The sequence below is a fragment of the Bos indicus x Bos taurus genome, chromosome 20 (assembly GCF_003369695.1).
Source record: "Bos indicus x Bos taurus breed Angus x Brahman F1 hybrid chromosome 20, Bos_hybrid_MaternalHap_v2.0, whole genome shotgun sequence".
Classification (NCBI taxonomy): domain Eukaryota; kingdom Metazoa; phylum Chordata; class Mammalia; order Artiodactyla; family Bovidae; genus Bos; species Bos indicus x Bos taurus.
Window position 1 is genome coordinate 18,465,302 of NC_040095.1, and position 22,286 is coordinate 18,487,587.

The window sequence follows — 22,286 nt, forward strand, 5'->3', positions numbered from 1 at the left end:
AAGCTGCTATAGCTGTGTAATGAGTGCCTCCGCTAGAGGGAGCCAGTGTTTCAGGGACATGAATTCCAATTTACCAAGGCCCCAGGATTCGCTGCTGTTCTCAGATGGTGAAGTCAGGTTCGCTTGACCCCTTTTGCTGCTCATTTATTCCGTTTGTCTGCTCCTACAGGCAGGTGGGCTTACGGCTCCCAGTTTATGTGCTAATAGTCTGGAAGGCTGAACACCCCTTTGCTGTTCCTTTTCTCGTAGAGGTGAAATTTAGAAAGTGCCATTGGAATTCACTAGACTGGTTATCTAACTCTTGGTGGCTCAGTTGGTAAAGAGTCTGCCTGCAATGCAGGAGACCCAAGTTTGATCTCTGGTTTGGGAAGATCCCCTGGAGAAAGAAATGGCAACCTGCTTCAGTGTTCTTGCCTGGAGAATTCCATGGACGGAGGAGCCTGGGTGGGCTACAGTCCATGGGGTCACAAAGAGTCTGACACTACAGAGTAACTAAATTTCACTTTCAGACTAGATGTGATCATCTAGCTCAAAGACTGAGATCTCCGCCTGTGTTGTTTAATCTAGAAATATCCGTGAAGTTAGGTTTTCTGCTTTTTGGTTCTTGTGTATAGTGACTTGTAGAGATCCCCTGGAGCTGTGTGCCATCTCTCTGTCCTTATGCTTCAGATGGTCTCAGGGGCCTTATCCCATGGTAATCCTTAGGGAAAAACAGTTCTTTTTTTCAGAGAGTGCCTATTTGGTGCACTTGACCAAAGAGAAGGGCTCTTGCCCATGTTAGTCCAGAGTTCTCTCTGGTCAGGTCTCTGCTGTCAGGTCCCAGGGCTTATGGCCTGAGCTTTTGAAGTTGCCAATGGGCCAAGTAAGCATATTGAATCACCTCCAAATGTAATGACTACTGTTATGTCAGGACTATTAGAATAAAGTGAGTTAGGTAGTTCTTAAAGATAGAAATTTAGGCAATGCCTAGACATTCGCTGGCTATAACTAAACACATACATTATTTATAAGTATACTAGTAATCATAAGAATAATTGACAAAACTTGGGAAAAAATTAAGACCTTTTTTAGACTATTCAGCAGGATTAATTCCAGCTGGATTAGAGAATTAAATTTTTAAAATGCAAATCTAAAATAGTTGATATTTATCTGATGTTGGGTTGGGTGAAAGACTTTCTAATCATAAAAGCTAAAGAACTCATAAAAGTGTTATAGCAGTTTGGGACACTTTTGTCGGAAAGGGGACGTCATCTTGTTTGTGCATGACTCTGTATCTGCCTTTAAGCCAGTTCACAAAGGCAACTTGCTTGGTTTTCCTTAAAAGTGTCCGGAGAAATAGTCTCATTTACTGTGTCTCTTTTTGGGCAGAGAGTTCTTTTCTTTTTTTTTTAACTTTTTATTTTATATTGGAGTATAGCTGATTAACAATGTTGTGATAGTCTCAGGCTGACAGCAAAGGGACTCAGTCATACATATACATGTATCCACTCTCCCCAAACTCCCCTTCCCATCCAACTTGCTACATAACATTTGTAGGCAGGGAATTCTTACCAATTGATATGTAGTTTGAATTCTTACAGCTTAGAATAAACCATTTCCTTTTTATACCTCTTCTCAGTGGAAATGAAACTGTGACTTAACTTTTATATTCTTTTGGTTGTTCGAAAACTACAGTGAACCCTTCTCAAGTCTCTTATATTCTCTGGCTGAACAGATATGATCCACTGACTTTTTGGAAACTCCAGCCCTTCTCAAAAGTATATAAATTTCACTTCCATTTTGACACTCCCGTAAGGAATAGCTTACTGTATATGTTAATGGAATGATCAGGTCTACTTTGCAAAAATGAAAATTTGTGTTCCTAATGATTTGAAAATAGAAATCTAATATCATATTTGGAGAGTGGGAAAGAGGGTGACAAAGATAGGTGTCACATAAAACACTGGAGAATTCTGAACCTGTCACTTGGTCATTATGGCCAAAAATGTCACCTAACTTCTAAAACATAGAACATTACAAATTCCCATTGATTTTTATTTTATTACTTTCATAAGGAGCAGTTGGGTTTCTTTGAGATTTAATTATTTATTCACTTATCCTTAGTTCAGCTAAATAACAGAGTGTTTCTCTGATTGAAAAAAGTCTCAGATGAATTGCTTAAGTAATTTGGTGACTAGTTTATTTTTTCATTATTTTATTCATATTTCACCAATGAAAACATGAAGCCCAGGTAACTTATTGGTTTGTTGACCTAGTTGTACCCACTCTGGTAAATTGCTTTTCTTTTCTGGGCCTGTTTTCTCATTGTGATAAATAGCAATAATGCCTATCATACTTATGGGTAGGAAAATATGGAACTTAAAGTGATGGGTAACACATTCTCTATTAGATATTTTTTGTTTGTTTCATTTTGAAAACTACAAAGTATTGGAACAATGCATAAGTTGAGATAGGATAATCATATGTTGCTATCTAGCCATGCCTTCTCTCAAATGATAGGAAGATTTTTTTTATGTAAAAGTATTTGTGATAGAGCTTCATAGTCTATAATTAGGATAAGCACTATTGTATCATTCTGAAGTGGCAGTAACAAGTTACCTCTGCGGCTCTAGAAGGCCCTTGTTATTTTCTCAAGAGAAGGAGGATTCATTGATTTTGTGATGATGAGATTTTAGAAATAATGAAAGATGAAAAAATCACTCTTTTAGTTTTTATTTAGCAAAATGAGATGAGTCCAAAGAATAAAATAGCTAAAGCATTGAAACTCTGTGAACCTTAAACAAAAATCAAGAAGCTCTTTGAAATCAGTGAGTACTTCAAGTACTTGTTGAAGATGTTTCAAGTTCAACTGTAGACTGTCATGGATATTTGAAAGCTAAATTCTCTTGCAGTCATTTTTTCCTGAATCTTGTAGTGTGCTTTCGTCAAGGGAGAAAAAAAAAAAGACTAGGTAATGGTTAGTAATGAGAAAGAAGTTAGGAAATAGAAACAGACAGCTCAAATTAAAGTTTTTGGAAATTTAAGTATTCCTACATGTATTTGAACTAAGGAAAGCAATACAGAGCACTCCAAGATTCAAAGGCAGAGCTAAAAATGTTGACATTTGAACAGATTGAAAAATAATATCCTTGGGACAGGATGCCCAGAAGGAGTTAAGTATTATAGAAATATCAAATCTTCTCTTTGATCACATCTATAGCACTTCATGGATCACCTCTACCCAGGAGGATTTTCAGTTCTTATCTTCAACTCAGATCTACCTCCTAAATTCAAGGCTAGAATATCTGTTTGACTTCTGACTGTGTATTCCTGGATATTTGTTATATGAAGTCCTCAGTTCAAATTTAGTAGTTCATAGGCCATTGTTTCATAAACTATCATGTTGGATGTGAATTCTATATAGTAGAACAGCATTAAAAAAAAACAAACAGATAAACCCATAGAATAGTGTATAAAATGTCAGAGTACATTGTATATAATACGAGTAGGCATATTTATAAACTTTTTTGTTTTAAATATCTATGTATTTGTATATATATTATTGTGATAGAAGATATATTTCTTAATTTTAGTTGTAGTAAAACATTTTTGGAAAACAATACTCTACCTACCTACATAGTAAGATGATTGTGGGGACTTACGTGAGGTTCCCACAATCTTATGTGATTGTCCCCACAGTGAAGACTTCTCAGAAAATATTGTTCAGATATGACTGGTATTAATAGATAACTGAAAAATGCTTGCCTTTCACACATGGTTCATCCTTTACACATGATTGAAAAAATCACATGACTTGTCCTTTACATTCAGATAAAAATACCTTTTACCTATGGCTCATGTTTTATAGGGCTATTCAGTTTTTCATCCCTAATCTTCAGGGATAAACTCCATTCTGTTTTTACTTTGTGGGAGGGGAACTGGCAATCATTTTTATTTTAAAACCAGCTTTCATTTTGAAGTCTCAAGAAAATGGTTTTCTGGACTCTCTTGTAAAAGAGCTAGTTTCAAATATAGCTTCATTGAGAAATTCTCCATTCTTTTCATTCTCTAATCCTTGCCTCAAGTTAATGCCATTTTATTTGTCTATCTGTTTATTGAATATTTGTGCATATTCTTTGAACCAACATTTCTGTTCCTATGAATTTATCCTCAGGAAGTAATTGGCTGGTATTTAGGGCAGACTGTTTGGACTCAAATTCTTCTCTATTATTGACTAACTGTGTGATTTGGGCAAATGATATACTCTTTTAAGCCTCATTTTCCTTTATATGTAAATAAAAATTATAATAGTATCTACCTCACAGAGATTATTGTAAAGATTAAATGAGATACTGTTAGAGTTTAGAATAGTATTAGATTCATAATAAGATGCTTAATAAATGTTAGCTATTTTCATCATCTTTATAAATTAGGTTTATCATTATGAATGTTAGTTGTTCTTAGTTTTAATTTCAATTAAAAATTTTTTTAATTCGAATATAATTACAACATGACTCAGTTGTATGTATACATATATCCCCTCCCTCTTGAACTTCCCTCCCAGCCCCACAACCCACCCCGCTAGGTCATCATGGAGCACCTTGCTGGGCTCCCTTTCCTTCTTTAGCAGCTTCCCATTAGCTGCTCTGTACATGGCAGTGTATGCATGGCAGTGCTCCTCTCCTAATTCATTCTGCCTTCTTCCCCGCTGTGTTCACAGGTCCATTCTCCATTCCGTTTGCATCTCTATTCCTGCCGTATGTTAATATGTATGTAGAGTATGGTATGGAGAAGGCAATGGCACCCCACTCCAGTACTCTTGCCTGGAAAATCCCATGGATGGAGGAGCCTAGGAAGCTGCAGTCCATGGGGTCGCTAAGAGTCAGACACGACTGAGCGACTTAACTTTCACTTTTCACTTTCATGCATTGGAGAAGGAAATGGCAACTCACTCCAGTGTTCTTGCCTGGAGAATCCCAGGGACGGGGGAGCCTGGTGGGCTGCCATCTATGGGGTCACACAGAGTTGGACACGACTGAAGTGACTTAGCAGCAGAGTATGGTATTAAGTAGAGAGTTTTAATTGATAATTAATAATTGCTGACCATTCACTTTTAATACCAAATTAAAACCAAATTGGACTCATTGAGAGGAAGTTGTTAATTATATATTTAAGGGATTCACAGGTTTGAATCTTAGCTATGAGAAAAGTCTAAAGGTCTTAACTGCTTTGGGCTTTGGTTTTGTTTGCAAAATGGGGCAATATTTCCTACGTTACAGGATAGTCAAAATGATTAAACGTGAACAGATAAAATTGCTTAATATATAGTAACTGGGGCCTAGAAGGCATTCAGTAATGTTCAGTCTTCCAAGATAGGGGAGCAGAATTTTCAAAATCTCATTTGATTGTTAAACAGACAAAATAGTGGTATAACTGATCTCCCAAGTATTTTCAGTCACTTAATATACTAAATTTAGCACCTATAGTGTTCTCGACATCAGAGCAGAAAATAAACATTATATACTTGCCAGACAAACTGTGGAAAAGTCTTCAAGAGATGGGAATACCAGACCACCTTACCTGCCTTCTGAGAAACCTGTATGAAGGTCAGGAAGCAACAGTTAGAACTGGACGTGGAACAACAGACTGGTTTAAAATTAGGAAAGGAGTACATCAAGGCTGTATATTGTCGCTGTGCTTATTTAACTTATATGCAGAGTACATCATGCGAAATGCCAGGCTGGATGAAGCACAAGCCAGAATCAAGATTGCCGGGAGAAATCAATAACCTCAGATATGCAGATGACACCACCCTTAAGGCAGAAAGTAAAGAGGAACTAAAGAGCCTATTGATGAAAGTGAAAGAAAACACAAATAGATGGGGAAACAGTGGCTGACTTTTATTTTCTTGGCCTCCAAAGTCACTGCAGATGGTGACTGCAGCCATGAAATTAAAAGACACTTGCTCCTTAGAAGAAAAGCTATGACCAACCTAGACAACATATTAAAAAACAGAGATATTAGTTTGCTCACAAAAGTCCATCTAGTCAAAGCTATGGTTTTTCCAGTAGTCATGTATGGATGTGAGAGTTGGATCATAAAGAAGGCTGAGTGCCGAAGAATTGATGCTTTTGAACTGTGGTGTTGGAGAAGACTCTTGAGAGTCCTTTGGACTGCAAGGAGATAAAACAAGTTAATCCTTGAGGAAATCAACCTGAATATTCATTGGAAGGACTGATGCTGAAGCTGAAACTGCAATATTTTGGCTACCTGGTGTGAAGAACTGACTCATTTGAAAAGACCGTGATGCTGGGAAAGATTGAAGGCAGTGAGAAGGGGACAACAGAGGACACAATGGTTGGATGGCATCACTGACTCAATAGACATGAATTTAAACAAGCTCTAGGAGTTGGTGAAGGACAGGGAATCCTGGCATGCTGCAGTCCACGGGGTTGTGAAGAGCTGGACACCACTGAGTGACTGAACTGAACTGATACTTATAGAATCAAGCCTTGACATGTATAAAGTCTTCCTGAATTCTGTATTTAATTTTAATAAACATACAGGTATTCTCTTGTACATTGTGAATAAAAAGAGTATTGTTCAAAATTTTGGACACACTTTTATAGTACTGTTTTTGTAACCTTCACAATACCCCTGTGAGATTGGTATTAGTATTATTGCCATTTCCAGATGAGGAAAATCTCAGTGGAGATTAAAGGAGTTGAGTAGTTTTTCCAAAGTCATTTGGTTCTAATTCATTTACCATTGTCCTTGCATCTCCACTTTCCTAATATTGAGTATATAAATGACATGACTTTTGGCCACCTGATGCGAAGAGCTGACTCATTTGAAAAGACCCTGATGTTGGGAAAGATTGGGGGCAGGAGAAGAAGGGGGCAACAGAGGATGAGATGGTTGGATGGCATCACCATCTCAATGGACATGGGTTTGGGTGGACTCTGGGAGTTGGTGATGGACAGGGAGGCCTGGAGTGCTGTAGTTCATGGGGTCGCAAAGAGTCAGACACGACTGAGTGACTGAACTGAACTGAACTGAATGTTTTGAATAATTTGCAGAAATTATTTGTTAATTATTTGTTAAATTATTATTATTTGTTCAAGCTCCAGCTTCTCCACTTAAAAGCTGTGTGACTTGGCCTTAGTCTAATATGATTGGTATCCTGATAAGAAGAGGAGATTAATTTTGGACAAATTGAGGGATGACATGGAGCTCAGAACAAGAAGGCAGCCATCTGTAAGCCATAGAGAGAGGCCTGAGGAGAAACCATACCTACTGAAACCTTGATCATAGTTTCTAGCCTCCAAAACTGTGAGAGAAAAATTTCTATTGTTTAAGCCACCTGATCTGTGATATATGGTTATGGCAGCACTAGCAAACTAATATAAAGCAATTATATATAGGAAAAGCTCCATGACTCTGCATGGGAATCTCCTTGAATCTGTGGCTGAATACACACTAAGCTGTGCATCTCTAGGGTGATAGTCCTCAAAATAGGGCAAATCATAACCACAATGAGATACCACTTAACACCCACTAGGATGGCTATATATAAAAGATGGTTAACAACCTAGATAGCATATTCAAAAGCAGAGACATTACTTTGCCAACAAAGGTCCGTCTAGTCAAGGCTATGGTTTTTCCTGTGGTCATGTATGGATGTGAGAGTTGGACTGTGAAGAAGGCTGAGCGCTGAAGAATTGATGCTTTTGAACTGTGGTGTTGGAGAAGACTCTTGAGAGTCACTTGGACTGCAAGGAGATCCAACCAGTCCATTCTGAAGTCCATTCTGAAATCAGCCCTAGGATTTCTTTGGAAGGAATGATGCTAAAGCTGAAACTCCAGCACTTTGGCCACCTCATGCGAAGAGTTGACTCATTGGAGAAGACTGATGCTGGGAGGGATTGGGGGCAGGAGGAGAAGGGGACGACAGAGGATGAGATGGCTGGATGGCATCACTGACTCGATGGACGTGAGTTTGAGTGAACTCCAGGAGTTGGTGATGGACAGGGAGGCCTGGCATGCTGTGATTCATGGGGTCGCAAAGAGTCGGACACGACTGAACGACTGAACTGAACTGAACAAGTATTAATGAGAATGTAGAGAAATTGGAACCATCATATATTACAGGTGGGAATATAAAATGGCAGAGCCATTTTGTAAAACAGTTCTGTAGCTCCTTAAAAAGGTAATCATAGAGTTACCATGTGATTCAACAGTTTCACCCTTAGGCACATACCCAAGGCGCAATTGAAAGTACATGTCACTACAACCGGTACATGAATGTTCATAGCAGCATTACTCAGAATAGTTAAAAAAAAAAACAAAAAACAAGTCCATCAAATGAGAAATGCAAAAAAAGCAGTATATTTATACAATGGCATATTGTTGAGCCATCAAAAGGAATGAAGTACTGTTAACATGCTACAATGTGGGTGAATCTTGAAAACATTCTCAGTGAAAAAAGCCAGACCCAAAAAAATCACATATTGTATGATTCCATTTATATGAAATATTCAGAACAGGCAAATCTATAGAGATAGAGATTAGTGACTTCCAGGAACTGAGGGGAGGAGAAAACGAGGAGTGACTGCTAATAGGTATGGAGATTTCTTTTTGCAGTGACAAAAACATTCTAGAATTAAGATGGTAGTAATGGGCATAATTTAGTGGATATACCAAAACCAATTGTATATGTGTTTTTTTAAAAAAAGATAATCTCATAAAAAAAGAACAAAGAAGAAAGAACCAAATTGGACTTTAGGAGTTAAAAAGACTAGGGGTAGAGGGAATTGAATACAGCCCCATGACATATAGGATAATATCAAGTAGTCTAATTACAGGACTTCCCTGGTGTCTTAGACAGTAAAGAATCTGCCTGCAATCCATGAGACCCAGTAGACTTGGGTTTGATCCTTGGGTCGGGAAGATCCCCTGGAAGAGGGCATGGCAATCCAATCGAGTATTCTTGCCTGGAGAATCCCATGGATGGAGGAGCCTGGCGGGCTACAATCATAGGGTTGCACAGAGTTGGACATGACTGAAGTGACTTGGCACAGTTCAGTTCAGTCGCTCAGTCGTGTCTGACTCTTTGCGACCCCATGAATCACAGCACGCCAGGCCTCCCTGTCCATCACCAACTCCCGGAGTTCACCCAGACTCACGTCCATTGAGTCAGTGATGCCATCCAACCATCTCATCCTCTGTCGTCCCCTTCTCCTCCTGCCCCCAATCCCTCCCATCATCAGAGTCTTTTCCGATGAGTCAACTCTTCTCATGAGGTGGCCAAAGTACTGGAGTTTCAGCTTTAACATCATTCTTCCAAAGAAATCCCAGGGCTGATCTTCAGAAAGGACTGGTTGGATCTCCTTGCAGTCCAAGGGACTCTCAAGAGTCTTCTCCAACACCACAGTTCAAAAGCATCAGTTCTTCAGCACAGTCTAATACACATGTATTTGGAATCCCGGGGGAGGGGTTCCTTCAGAATGGCTCATGTAGCCTTTTGCCGTGTTCCGAGCATTCTTGAAGCACTTTATTTTTACCACCAGGCTCAAGTTTTACTTTCTGTTACCAACCCTGGAATCAGCCATTTTTTTAAGAATTCTTGGTTTCTTTTTGTAGAGAATGATACTTATAAGCCAAGATCTAGTGCCAAATGTACTCATTGTTGTTGGTGGTATTGTTCATAGAAAGAAAACATTCTCAAATAGCACTTTAAAAAGTAACCCTGCCGGACTTCCATGGTGGTCCATTGAAGTCCAGTGAAGAATCTGCCTACCAATGCAGAGGACTCGGGTTCAGTCACTGCTCTGGGAGGAGACCACATGCTGCGGGGCAACAAAGCCTATAAGCTGCAGCTACTGAAGTGTGCCGTAGAGCCCAAGCTCTGCAGCAAGAGAAGTGACTGCAACGAGAAACCCGTGCACCACAACGAAGACCCAGCACAGCAAAAAGAAAGTAACCCTGCAATTTAATTTCTAAATTTTCACCAAAAGTACTGTTTGGAAGGAGGGTGGTATAATAGACATCCATGTGCCCGCCATCCTGACCCAGTACATTTTGCAAGGTTGCAAAGATATCCATGCATTTCTGTGTATGTTGAAGCAGAATCACTAAGTTGTTTGATATTCATGTCTTTACTGGTTCTAGCAAATTGCTTTCCAGAGTTGTCCTGGCAATTTACACATCCATTCGTGATATATTCCTATTTGATTGTTTCCTTGCCAGTCCTTTAATTTTATTAATCTGATGGGTATGAAAAGGAATCTTCTTACTGTTTATTAGTCATGTGGGTTTCTTCTTGAGTAAATTTTTTTTCTATCTTTTACTCAATTTTTTTCTTTTGGTTCTTTTTTGTCATTCTAAAAAATACATTCTAGGTACTAATCCTTAAGTCTGGGAAATATAATTTCATAGTCTTTGACTTGTCTTTTGATTGTAATCACAAGGTAAAAAGCTTTTATGCTTTACTTTGGTCAGATTAATTTGTATCAAGAAATCTTATATAATAAGGAATAGACAAGATCATGGGGTGAATGAAATGAACCACCACCTACCACACCAGGGGCCTTCTTGCCTTCTGAAGATCATGTTGTATATATGGTGGGATTGGAAGGGAATCCTTTATTATGAGCTTCTTCCAGAAAACCAGTCAATTAATTCCAACAAGTACAGCTCTGAATTAGACTGACTGAAAGCAGCACTTGACAAAAAGTGTCCAGAATTAGTCAAAAGAAAATGCATTATCTTCCATCAGGAAAACACAAGACTTCCTGTTTCTTTGATGACCAGGCAAAAACTGTTACAGTTGGCTGGCAAGTTCTGATTCATCCATCATATTCACCAGATATTGCATCTTTGGATTTCCATTTCTTTTGGTCTTTACAAAATTCTCTTAATGGCAAAAATTTCAATTCCCTGGTAGACTGTAAAAGGCATCTGGAACAGTTTTTTGCTCAAAAAGATAAAAAGTTTTGGGAAGATGGGATTATGATGTTGCCTGAAAAAATGGCAGAAGGTAGTGGAACAAAATGGCGAATACATTGTTCAGTAAAGTTCTTGGTGAAAATGAGAAGTGTGTCTTTTATTTTTACTTAAAAGCCAAAGGAACATTTTGGCTAACCCAATATCTATATTTGTATCTACATACACTCATACCTTCTTTATCCATTCATCCATTGATGGGCACTTCAATTGACATTGGAATGGAACAGGGGAGCATGCATCTTTTATAAATTAGTGTTTTTGTTTTATTCAGATAAATACCCTAGAGTGGAATTGTAAGATCATATGATAGTTCTGTTTTTTAATTTTTGAGAGTATCTTCTCCCATTCCATAATTGGAGTTTTCATTTTGTTGATAGTTTTCTTCACTGCACAAAGGCCTTTTAATTTGAGGTAGTCCCATTTGTCTAATTTGCTTTTGTTTTTTGGAGACGTATCTCTTCAAATATAGTAAAGACTAATGTCAAAGAGCATACTGCTTATTTTCTTCTAGAATTTTATGGTTTCAGGTCTCACATTTTAGTCTTTAGTTGATTTTGAATTTATTTTTATGCATAGTACAAGAGTAGTCCAGTTTGATTCTTTTGCATGAAGTTGTCCAGTTTTCCCAGAAACAATTATTGAAGTGGCTGTCTTTTCCCCATTGTGTGTTCATGCCTCCTATATTGTAGATTAATTGCCCATATAAGTATGGTTCATTTCTAGGCTCTCTGTTCTGTCCCATTGATCTGTGTGTCTGTTTTTGTGCTAGTACCATACTGTTTTGATGACTGAAGCTTTGTAGTATTGTTTGAAATCAGGGTATACGATACCTCCAGCTTTGTTCTTCCTTCTCAAGATTGTTTGAGGCATTCAGAGTCTTTTTTGTTTCCATAAAAATTTCCTCTCTAATTTCCTCGTTTCTGACTTGAATATTCTTTGCACTCTGCTCTGTCTTCACACTACTCTCATTGCTGTTCAAACATTCCAAACATATTCCCTTGTCATAATCTTTGTAATTGCTATTTCCTTCACCTTGAAAATTTGTCTCTGTGATATTTACCAGGCTTACTCTCATTTTCTTTGGATCTCTGCTCAAATGTCCTTACAGAGTTACCACCAAAACTCTTGGAGTATTTTCCCATCACTCCCCAGCTCCTTTTCCTTTTAAACTTTTCTTCACACAGTCCTTAGTCTAGCATTCAAGACCTTCCAAGATCTCATCTCTACCGACCTTTTTAGCTTATTTTCTACTGGGCTCTCACAGCCTATGCTACTGTCCTGCTGAGTGACTTAGAGTTTCCCTGATATGCCCTTTGCAGATGTTTCTTGCAGCGCCCCTCACATTTTGCTACTTCATGGGCCTCTTCTCACAGTGCACAAGCTCTTCAAAGAGAGCTAGCATTGTTCCTGACATGTTGTATGTGGCCAGTAAATATCTGCTGAATGTAAAAGGTGATTTGGTCTCTTAAGTCAGAGACTAGTGGGAACTTGAAAATGTTGGATATGGACCAATACATTGGTGAAAGCAGTTTCATCTCTTTAGAAGGCTTGAAGATGGACAAATACGGTTGAAGAGAACACAGTATTAGAATACCCTAAATTTTAGCAAAATCATACTGGCTGAGGAGGGTTGACATGTAACACAATTGAATCAGCACACTTAGCTAGAAAAAATAGCTTAATTGGGAGGAACGATTATTTGACAGATGTTATTTAGAAGTAGAGTCTTTGGCAGTGAGTAGAATGATTCCAAGAGCATTAGTCCTGTTATTTAGTCCATGAGAGTCAGGAAATATGGTGACCCTGCTCATCATAAGGAAATAGTACAAAAGGGGAGACTTCAGGACAGGGATGGCACATTCATGTTCTTGCCCATGCTATCTTGGGTCTCTTACACTATCTGAGTATTGAGTGTGTTACCTTAGGCTTAACCTGACTGCTCTTGATTCAATGGGAAAGAATGCTATGAAAATTTAGTTTTAACTGTCAAGTTGTGGGAGGGAAAAATGGCTGTGTTTGTTTTATATATTTGCCATGCCTAGTTGATGGTTTGTATTTTCTATGCTCGTTGTGACAGTGGATCTGTAGCAATTAGCCCAGTATAATTGAACATGTGAACGTGCTTTATATAATTTTAGTAATACATATTTTATAAAAATGTGACCATAATAGAGTCAGGTAGGCTATAGGTTTTTAAAGGAGTAAAACCTTTTATTTTTCCTCCCCTAAATCAGGTTTGTTACAGAAAGAGAAAATGGCCATCGAAGCCTTTCAAATTTGCTGCCTCCTCCTGCCCCCTGAAAATAGGAGAAAGTTACAGCTGTTGATGAGGATGATGGCAAGGATCTGCTTAAATAAGGAGATGCCACCACTGTGTGACGGCTTTGGCACCCGAACACTGGTAGGTTGATTTCTGACATCTAAGAGGATTGGGGTTTTGGGGATAAAATTCACTCGAGTCAAGTTTACTAATTTGGCAACCAGAGGAAGGTACAAGGCAGGCTGGCTTAAGGAGCCATGGCTTGAAATACACTCAGGCTGGTATTATTCTTTTGGTCTTAGTGACTAAAGAACATTTTTTGTTGTTCAGTCCCTTCGTCATGTCCGACTCTTTGTAACCCCATGGACGGAAGCATGCCAGGCTTCCCCTGTCCTTCACTATGTCCTGGAGTTTGCTCAAATTCATGTCCATTGAGTTGGCAATGCTGTCTAGCCATCTTATCTTCTGACGTCCACTTCTCTTTTGCCTTCAATCTTTTCCAGCATCAGGGTCTTTTCCAGTGAGTCAGCTCTTCACATCAGGTGGCCAAAGTATTAAAGAACGTAATGAAAAGTAAAGAATGAGTAGGGGTAGACTCTGAGTGTAGAGATAGCTGCTGCATCCTGCCTGCCGTCAGCACAAAGAGAAGAAAGTGTGGTCAGGAAAGATCACTGGCCTCTCAAGAAACACATTCTCTCCTTCATGACAAAAAGGGCTGCAAAGTCTTTGTTACTATAACTAGTAGGATAGATGCACCATACATCATAGATTAAAAAACGAAGAAATGAAATAGAGTTGGACCAGACAACTTGGAAAGAGAGAGAAAATGTGTATCTTTCAGGCTATGATCCAAGCGTCCATGAGTGAGGATATTTCTTAATATATTCTCAATTTTCCTTAAAAAAGTAGGCTGATTTTTATTTCTCCTTTATTATGTCAGCGTGTGTTTTAAATTTTTTAATTTTCCTCAGAAAATACAAAGCAAAATTGTCTCATTGGTATGTACATCCTTTCCATATGCTGTTGGACCACTGTGTATGCCTGAGGGTTCACTGGCCCACTTTTGGAGGTGTGGCACAAGGTCAGAGGACCAGTCAGTGCCCAGGAGAGTGATTCTTAACTCTTATGGTAGGTGGATATTTAGGTGGGCTAATGGACCTTTCTGAAATGCTAAAGGAGTCTTTGCATCTATTTCCCAGAAGAATGTATATGTAAAATTTGCATACAATTTCAAGGGATTCCCAAATCCCTGGGGGCTAGAGTCCCCGGACAAAGAGTGTCTGTGTGTGTCTCTTCCTCTGTGCATGTACGTGAGTGAAGATAAAGTATCCCCTGTAGTAGGTGGATGAAATGAAGTCTTATTAAACAGAATTACATTATGTCATGTGTATTGGTGTTTTTAAAATTGAAGTATAGTTGATGTACAATTTAAGTTGCAGGTGTACAATATAGTGATTTACAATTTGTAAAGGTTATAGTCCTTTTATAGTTATAAAATATTGGTGATATTTCTTCTTCAATATATATATTACAATATATACTTGTAGCTTATTTTATACATAATAGTTTGTAATCCTTAATCCCTTACCCCTGCATTGCCCTTCTCTCCTTCCCTCTCCACACTGGTAGCCTTACATTTTTTCCTCCGTGTCTATGAATCTGTTTCTTTTTTGTTGTATTTGTTAGTTGTATGTTTTGGATTCCACATATAACTGATATCATACAGTATTTGTCTTTCTCTGCCTGACTTATTTACATGCTTATTGGTTTTGAGATAAGATTGTCAGCAATAAAATTTGTAGGAAAAGGGGAAAAAAATCCATCATCCTAAAGGAGACCAGTTCTGGGTGTTCATTGGAAGGACTGATTTTGAAGCTGAAACTCCAGTACTTTGGCCACCTCATGCGAAGAGCTGACTCATTGGAAAAGACCCTGATGCTGGGAAAGATTGAGGGTAGGAGGAAAAGGGGACGACAGAGGATGAGATGGTTGGATGGCATCACTGACTCAATGGACGTGGGTTTGGGTGGACTCCGGGAGTTGGTGATGGACAGGGAGACCTGGTGTGCCGCAGTTCATGGGGTCGCAAAGAGTTGGACATGACTGAGCGACTGAACTGAACTGAACTGAACTGAAAGGATTGTATTAAGAATGGAGTAGTTAAAATGAATTCTATGGAAGCAACTGCTATATTTTTTATATTTCATTACTTAATGCACTTCTGATGGTTTTGATCAAAGATGATTATCAATGCACTTACAAAATCCTGGAGAAAATAACAGTTAACTAGGAAAAACTATGATGTTTGAAGCACAGATTGTGATAGCTGATTTTTTTTTAAGTAAAATAATAATGAAATTAGGATATTATTAGGCTAAATGGTTATAAAGTACTTTGAACTTGAGTGCTACATGGATTCAAGTCATGATGGTGATAATAATTTTCAGAACTTGTTTAATATATATTTAAAACATCTATAAAAGGAGATGTCTTTAAAAACTGCTCAAACAAGCATCTCTGCTAAGTCCCTGTGAGATATGAGGCACATTCTGTTCTTGCTGGTTGATGAGAAGATTACCCCATCTGAGATGACCAGGTGTGTCCAGGTGACAGGTAAGATGGGCACTCTGTCCTGTGGGTCATTTCTCACTGACTAGTCAGTTTCTTTTTTGAAAAATAGTTCAGAGCAGGTAAGAAACCAAACCAAAACAAAATCCTCATCTTGTGTTTATTTAAAAATTCACTCCCTTAACCTCATTTTTTTTTTTTTTTTTTTAAGATGGTTCAGACATTTTCCCATTGTATCTTGTGTTCCAAAGATGAAGTGGACTTGGATGACTTACTAGCTGCTAGGTTGGTGACATTTCTGATGGACAATTACCAAGAGATTCTGAAAGTCCCCTTGGCCTTGCAGACCTCCATAGAGGAGCGTGTGGCCCATCTACGAAGAGTCCAGGTAAAGGAAGGGATGTTACCAGCCCTATAAAATTGCCTGCCAAAAGTCATGTACATTTGCTAGGCTTCTTGGCGTTTTTGTTAATGAAGATTCAGTTAATTTGTACAAAGTGCTTACAACTGGACTTGGTACATTGTAGGCACCGCATGTGTTTGTTCTTGTCTTTGAAAAATGTCTGGAATACCCACTAGGTTTTGTGGTGCCAATCAATGCTGCATACTTTTGTTTGCAAATTCCTTAAATGGGTTGGTTCAGACTCTGCGTATACTTCCTGATGAAAGTGATTTATGTGGAATAATGCCTTGATTCACAGTAGCCTTGCCACCTAGACACTATTTTTTGAATGAGAAAGCTGAGGGACAGAGAACGTAGGTAATATGTCCAAGGTTACAGAGCTAGGATTCACATTGATGAACTCATTCTGCAGAATCAGTGCTCTGAACTACCCTGCCATACTGCCTCGCCATAAGCCATAGAGTGGTAGAAGGACTCACCTGGCTTCAGAGCCATAGGACCTGGGCCAGACCCCTGGCTCCCTACTTTCCTGATTGTTTGGTTCTGAGCAAGTTTCTTAACCCCTCTGGATTTCAGTTTCTGCAAGTGTTAAAATAGTCCATACCTACTCTATGAAGTTGTTGTAAAGAGTAGATGCTGCATTATAAAATCCTTGGCACAGATGTCTGTCATATGGCAGATACTTTTTCAAAGGTAGCTATTTTTATAGTTTTTATTGTCATTGTGGTTACTATATTAAAATGATGCAAAAGAACTATAATGTATTACTATCATGTGGGCCCCACAGTAGAGTTTGTATGTCAGCCTGTGGGAGCAGGAACTCTGGGTAAAGGCAAGCAGAAGGTCTGCTTGGCTCCTTCTGAATGACTGGATCTCTTTCTCATTAAGCATTTTTTGAGGCTCCACAAATAAAGACCAGTGAACTGCTATCCCCCAAAGTATCATTAAATACTTACCTGTTTTTTAATGTGCAATTTAAGAATTAAAATCAAAGTTTTTTTTTTTTTTCTAGTTTTTGGTAATTACCAACCTAATATGTTGAAAGAATTTGGAAAATATAGAAAATACACCCAAAATATCAGAGTAACTCTAAATGTTAAGTCAGTGTTAGAGTCTTTTTAGATGTTTTTCTGTTTCCCCTTCTCCCTCCTTTCCTTCCATCTCTCCCTCTTTTATTCCTCTTTTATAACTTAGTTTATAAGAAAGTTATCTACTTTCTCTTAACAATACAGCAAGAAAAGTTTCCACATCGTTAAATATTCTTGATTGTCCCAAAATGGCCAGGAGCACAGACTCAAGCTAAATGGTATTTGAATTTCTGATGTGCCCTTTATTAGCTGTGTGACTATGGCATGTTTTATAATGTCTCTTGGGGCTTCCCTGGTAGCTTAGCTGGTAAAGAACCCGCCTGCAATGCAGGAGACCCCAGTTCGATTCCTGGGTCGGAAAGATGCCCTGGAGAAGGGATAGGCTACCCACTCCCATTCGTGGGCTTCCCTGGTGGCTCAGACAGTAAAGAATTCACCTGCAATGTGGGAGACCTAGGTTCGATCCCTGGGTTGGGAAGATACCCTGGAGGAGGACATGGCAACCCATTCCAGTATTCTTGCCTGGAGACTCCCCATGGACAGAGGAGCCTGGTGGGCTGCACTCCATAGGGTCACAAAGAGTCAGACACGACTGAGCAACTAAGGAGACACACACACACACACACACACACACACACACACACACAACGTCTCTCAGCTTTAGCATCTGTCTGAACATATCTTTTCTCATCCATAAAATGGGATAACAATAGTTAATACCTACCTCTAGGGCTATCTTGAGGATTGAATGGTTTAACACATATGAAGTGCTTAGAATAATGTTTATCACACAGTAAGCCCTCATTTGGTACTGCTGTTGTTATTATTAACATTATTGTTAGATTATTCCATAGAATCATTATAATTAATATTCTATAATATCATTATAATTAGTAATATAATATTCTATAATAGAGATATGCCATATTTTATTTAAATGTTTTTCTTTGGTTTAGTATTTAGATGGTTTTCATTTTTTTTCTCTTGTGCAAGCATTATAACAGTAACTTTTTTATAGCTAAGTTTTTTTCTTGTTTAGCTCCTCTGATTATTTTCTAAGAATAAATTCCTAGGCGTGGCATTGCATGGTCAAAGATCATGAATGTGTGTTAAACATTGATTGCATACTGTCAAATTTCTGTTTTGAGTGATTGTTTCAGTTTGCATTCCCATCATTGGTAAGAAAGTATTCATTTCTTTACACCCCTGCCTACTTTGGGTATTATTTATTAACATACATACCTTTGCCATTTGAATGAGTGAAAATATAATCTTACTGTTGTTTTAGTTTAATCTCCCACCTCCCCTTGATATTTTATGAGCCAAACTTTAAAATAAAAATAAAAAGGAAAACACAATAACTTTCACTGCATTTCTGCAAGCAACACTGCAGGCAGTGACTCTGTTGCTCTGTGTCTTGGACTTGTGTGTTCACACCGCACAGCCCTGTGAGCTCTTCTCTGTCAGCTGAAGAGCAGAAGGCTGAGAGGTGATGAACTTAACTGCAGAGCAGTGTGATCCTGTGAAGGGGCACAGCAATGGCCCTGAATAAAATCAATAACTATCTGGTTGTCCAGTTACATTTTCTCTCTTAGAAGTACACACTCAAATAGCCAAAAAGTTGTTTGTTTTTGCCCTCAGAATCTATAGATTTCTCTTCTCTCACATAGACCTCTCTGTCATATAATATTTGGGGTCATGCCTTTCTGAAAATGAAGTGTTACCTGGAATGTTCTGGTGTTTCATGGTTGACCCTGGGATAGATAAGCAGTGAGATCTGCATTGTTTTTGACACCTACCTTCTGTTGGCCTCGTCTGTAACTCTTTTCCTCTTGCATAGGTATCTGTTATTTTTCTCATTTCCTAGGCTTCAGCCTGGTACATTTTACTTGGGCCTCACCGTTTATTCTGGCTCTTCTGGTGCTTTTTCCAGACTTCTGGTTCAAATAAAAATTAAGTGTTGAGTGTGTGCCCCTTTTCCTTATGGGTCTGTTCTCTCTCTCTCTCTTTCTCTATCGGGTTGTCTAAATGACCTGGTAAACTGGTGCCAAGGCATGGAATGTACTTGATGAAATACCCCTTCTTGGCAACACATTTATTTTTAACTGTAGCTTCTGGAAAAAAAACCTTAAACCAAAGATGTGAATGTAATGGTAGGAATCTTATCCACCACAGAAGAACAGTAGGTGAGATATATATATATATGCACTATACATAGCTCGTCTTGTGTGTTTGGAATCATTTTAGTCAACATGTTTGTTAGTTTATGTGTAAGTTTCAGATCTTATTAGTAGAGGGCACAAGGTTTATTTGCTTATGAAAATGGCTTTTAGGTTTAAAGAGGCAAAAACTCTTGTTTAAAACTGTGGCTTATATGAATTTTTTTTGTCATTATGGAAGGACTTTTTTTATAAATTCATTTTATTTTTTAATTTTTAAAATTTATTTATTTTTAATTGAAAGATAATTGCTTTACAGCATTTCATTGGTTTCCATCAAACATCAACATGAATCAGCCATAGGTTTACCTCCATATGTCCCCTCCTACCTGAGCATCCCTCCCACCTCCCTCCCCATCCCACCTCTCTAGGTTGTTTCCGAGCCTGTTTGAGTTCCCTAAGTCATAGAGCAAATTCCCGCTGGCTATCTATTTTACATGTTACTCTCTCCATACCCCCCACCCTCTCCTTCTCCTCCTCCCGACAAGCTGTGACCATAATCTGTTCTCAATGTCTGTGTCTCCATTGCTGCTCTGCAAATAGATTGATCAGTACTGTCTTTCTAGATTTCATATATATGTGTTAGTATATGGTAATTGTTTTTCTCTTTCTGACTTACTTCATTGTGTATAATAGGCTCTGGGTTCATCCACCTCATTAGGACTGACTCAAATGCATTCATTTTAATGGCTGAGTAATATTCCATCACATATATATGTATTACAGCCTTTTTATTCATTCATCTGTTGATGAACACCTAGGTTGCTTCCATGTCCCAGCTATTGTAAATAGAGCTGCAGTGAACAGTGGGTTACATGTGTCTTTTTGAACTTTGGTTTCCTCAGCATATATACCCAGTAGTGAGATTGCTGGGTCATATGGTGGTTTTATTCCTAGTTTTTTAAGGAAACTCCGTACTGTTCTCCATAGTGGCTGTATCAATTTGCATTCCCACCAACCGTGCAAGAGAGTTCCGTTTTCTTCACACCCCCTCCAGCATTTATTGTTTGTAGATTTTTTGATGATGGCCATTCTGCCTAGTGTGAGGTGATATCTCATTGTAGTTTTGGTTTGCATTTCTCTAATAATGAGCAATGTTGAGCATCTTTTCATATGTTTACTAGCCATCTGTATGTCTTCTTTGGAGAAATGTCTGTTTAGGTCTTTTGCCCATTTTTTGTTTGGATTGCTTGTTTTTCTGGTATTGACTTGTATGAGTTGACTGTATACTTCTGAAATTAATTCTTTGTCAGTTGTTTCATTTGCTATTATTTTTTCTCATTCTGAGGGTTGTCTTTTCACCTTGTTTATAGTTTGCTGTGAAAGCTTTTAAGTTTAATTAGGTCCCACTTGTTTATTTTTTGGTTTATTTTCATTACTCTAGGAGGTGGGTCATAGAGTATCTTGCTGTGATTTATGTCATAGAGTATTCTGCCTATGTTTTCCTCTAGGAATTTTACAGTTTCTGGTCTTACATTTAGGTCTTTAATCCATTTTGAGTTTATCTTTGTGTATGGTGTTAGGAAGTGTTCTAATTTTGTTTTTTACATGTAGCTGTCCAGTTTTCCCAGCACCACTTACTGAAGAGACTATCTTTGCCCCATTGTATATTTTTGCCTCCTTTGTCAAAAATAAGGTAACCGTAGGTGCATGGGTTTATCTCTGAGCTTTCTATCTTGTACCACTGGTCTATATTTGGTTTTGTGCCAGTACCATACTGTTTTGATGACTATAGCTTTGTAGTATAGTCTGAAGTCAGGAAGGTTGATTTCTCCAGCTCCATTCTTCTTTCTCAAGATTGCTTTGGCTATTAGGGGTCTTCTGTGTTTCCATATGAACTGTGAGATTTTTTTGTTCTAGTTCTGTGAAAACTGTCATTGGTAATTTGATAGGCATTGCATTGAATCTGTATATTACATTTGGTAGTATTGTTATTTTCACAACACTTTTACTTTTCATTATAGAGTTTTCCCCATGAATGTCATAGCATTCCTTCTAGGAGATACGCTGTACTATCTGAATTAATTTTTGTAATTTATTTGAAAATGTACTTCACTAATAATCCATTTGCCTCAGATAAAATACCCAGGAGCTGACATGGGTATTACTTTATCTGCTCCATCATTTTGCCGTCAAATCAGCCCAGAGGAATTTGAATACCAAAGAGCATATGGCTCCCAGGAACCTCTGGCAGCCTTGTTGGAGGAAGTCATCACAGATGCCAAACTCTCCAGCAAAGAAAAGAAGAAAAAATTGAAGCAGGTAAAAGGGGTATTCTTCCTAAGTCATTTCTTCTCCCTACCGTTCTTATGTTGTTTTTTCCTTTTTATTCTCTGTTTTAAGAGATTTCACATGAATCTTATCTTCTGAGACAGAGCAGTTTTGAAAGTATTATTATTCATTTTATGTATTACTTTACACAACTGTGGTCAGTTTTCCAGATCTTTAGTCTCCACTGTAGATCTTTTACCATTATTGAGATCCTCATTTATGAGGCTATTCTCTAATATTTGTCCTTGGGTTTGATATGTGGTTTGATGTGAATTTATTGTAAGCCCACTTGGAGGAGGTCACCATTAACCCCACCATAGAGCTGCCAGAACTTACACAGGACTGGGAAATAGACTCTTGGAGGGCACGAACAGAACATTGTACACCAGGACCCAGGAGAAAGGAGCAGTGAGCCCACAAGAGACGGGCCCAGACTTGCCTATGAGTGTCCAGGAGTCTTCAGCGGAGGTGTGGGTCAGTGGTGGCCTGCT

At 38.4% G+C, this 22,286-nt stretch overlaps 1 protein-coding gene across 1 annotated transcript in view; it reads left to right on the forward strand.

Moving 5' to 3' along the window:
* DEPDC1B (DEP domain containing 1B) overlaps window positions 1–22,286 on the forward strand; it is a 91,704-nt gene that overhangs the window by 63,833 nt on the left and 5,585 nt on the right. The window contains exons 8-10 of the mRNA XM_027520380.1: window positions 13,221–13,387; window positions 16,026–16,202; window positions 21,601–21,786. Coding sequence (XP_027376181.1) covers window positions 13,221–13,387; window positions 16,026–16,202; window positions 21,601–21,786 — 530 coding nt within the window. The remainder of the gene's footprint in view (window positions 1–13,220; window positions 13,388–16,025; window positions 16,203–21,600; window positions 21,787–22,286) is intronic.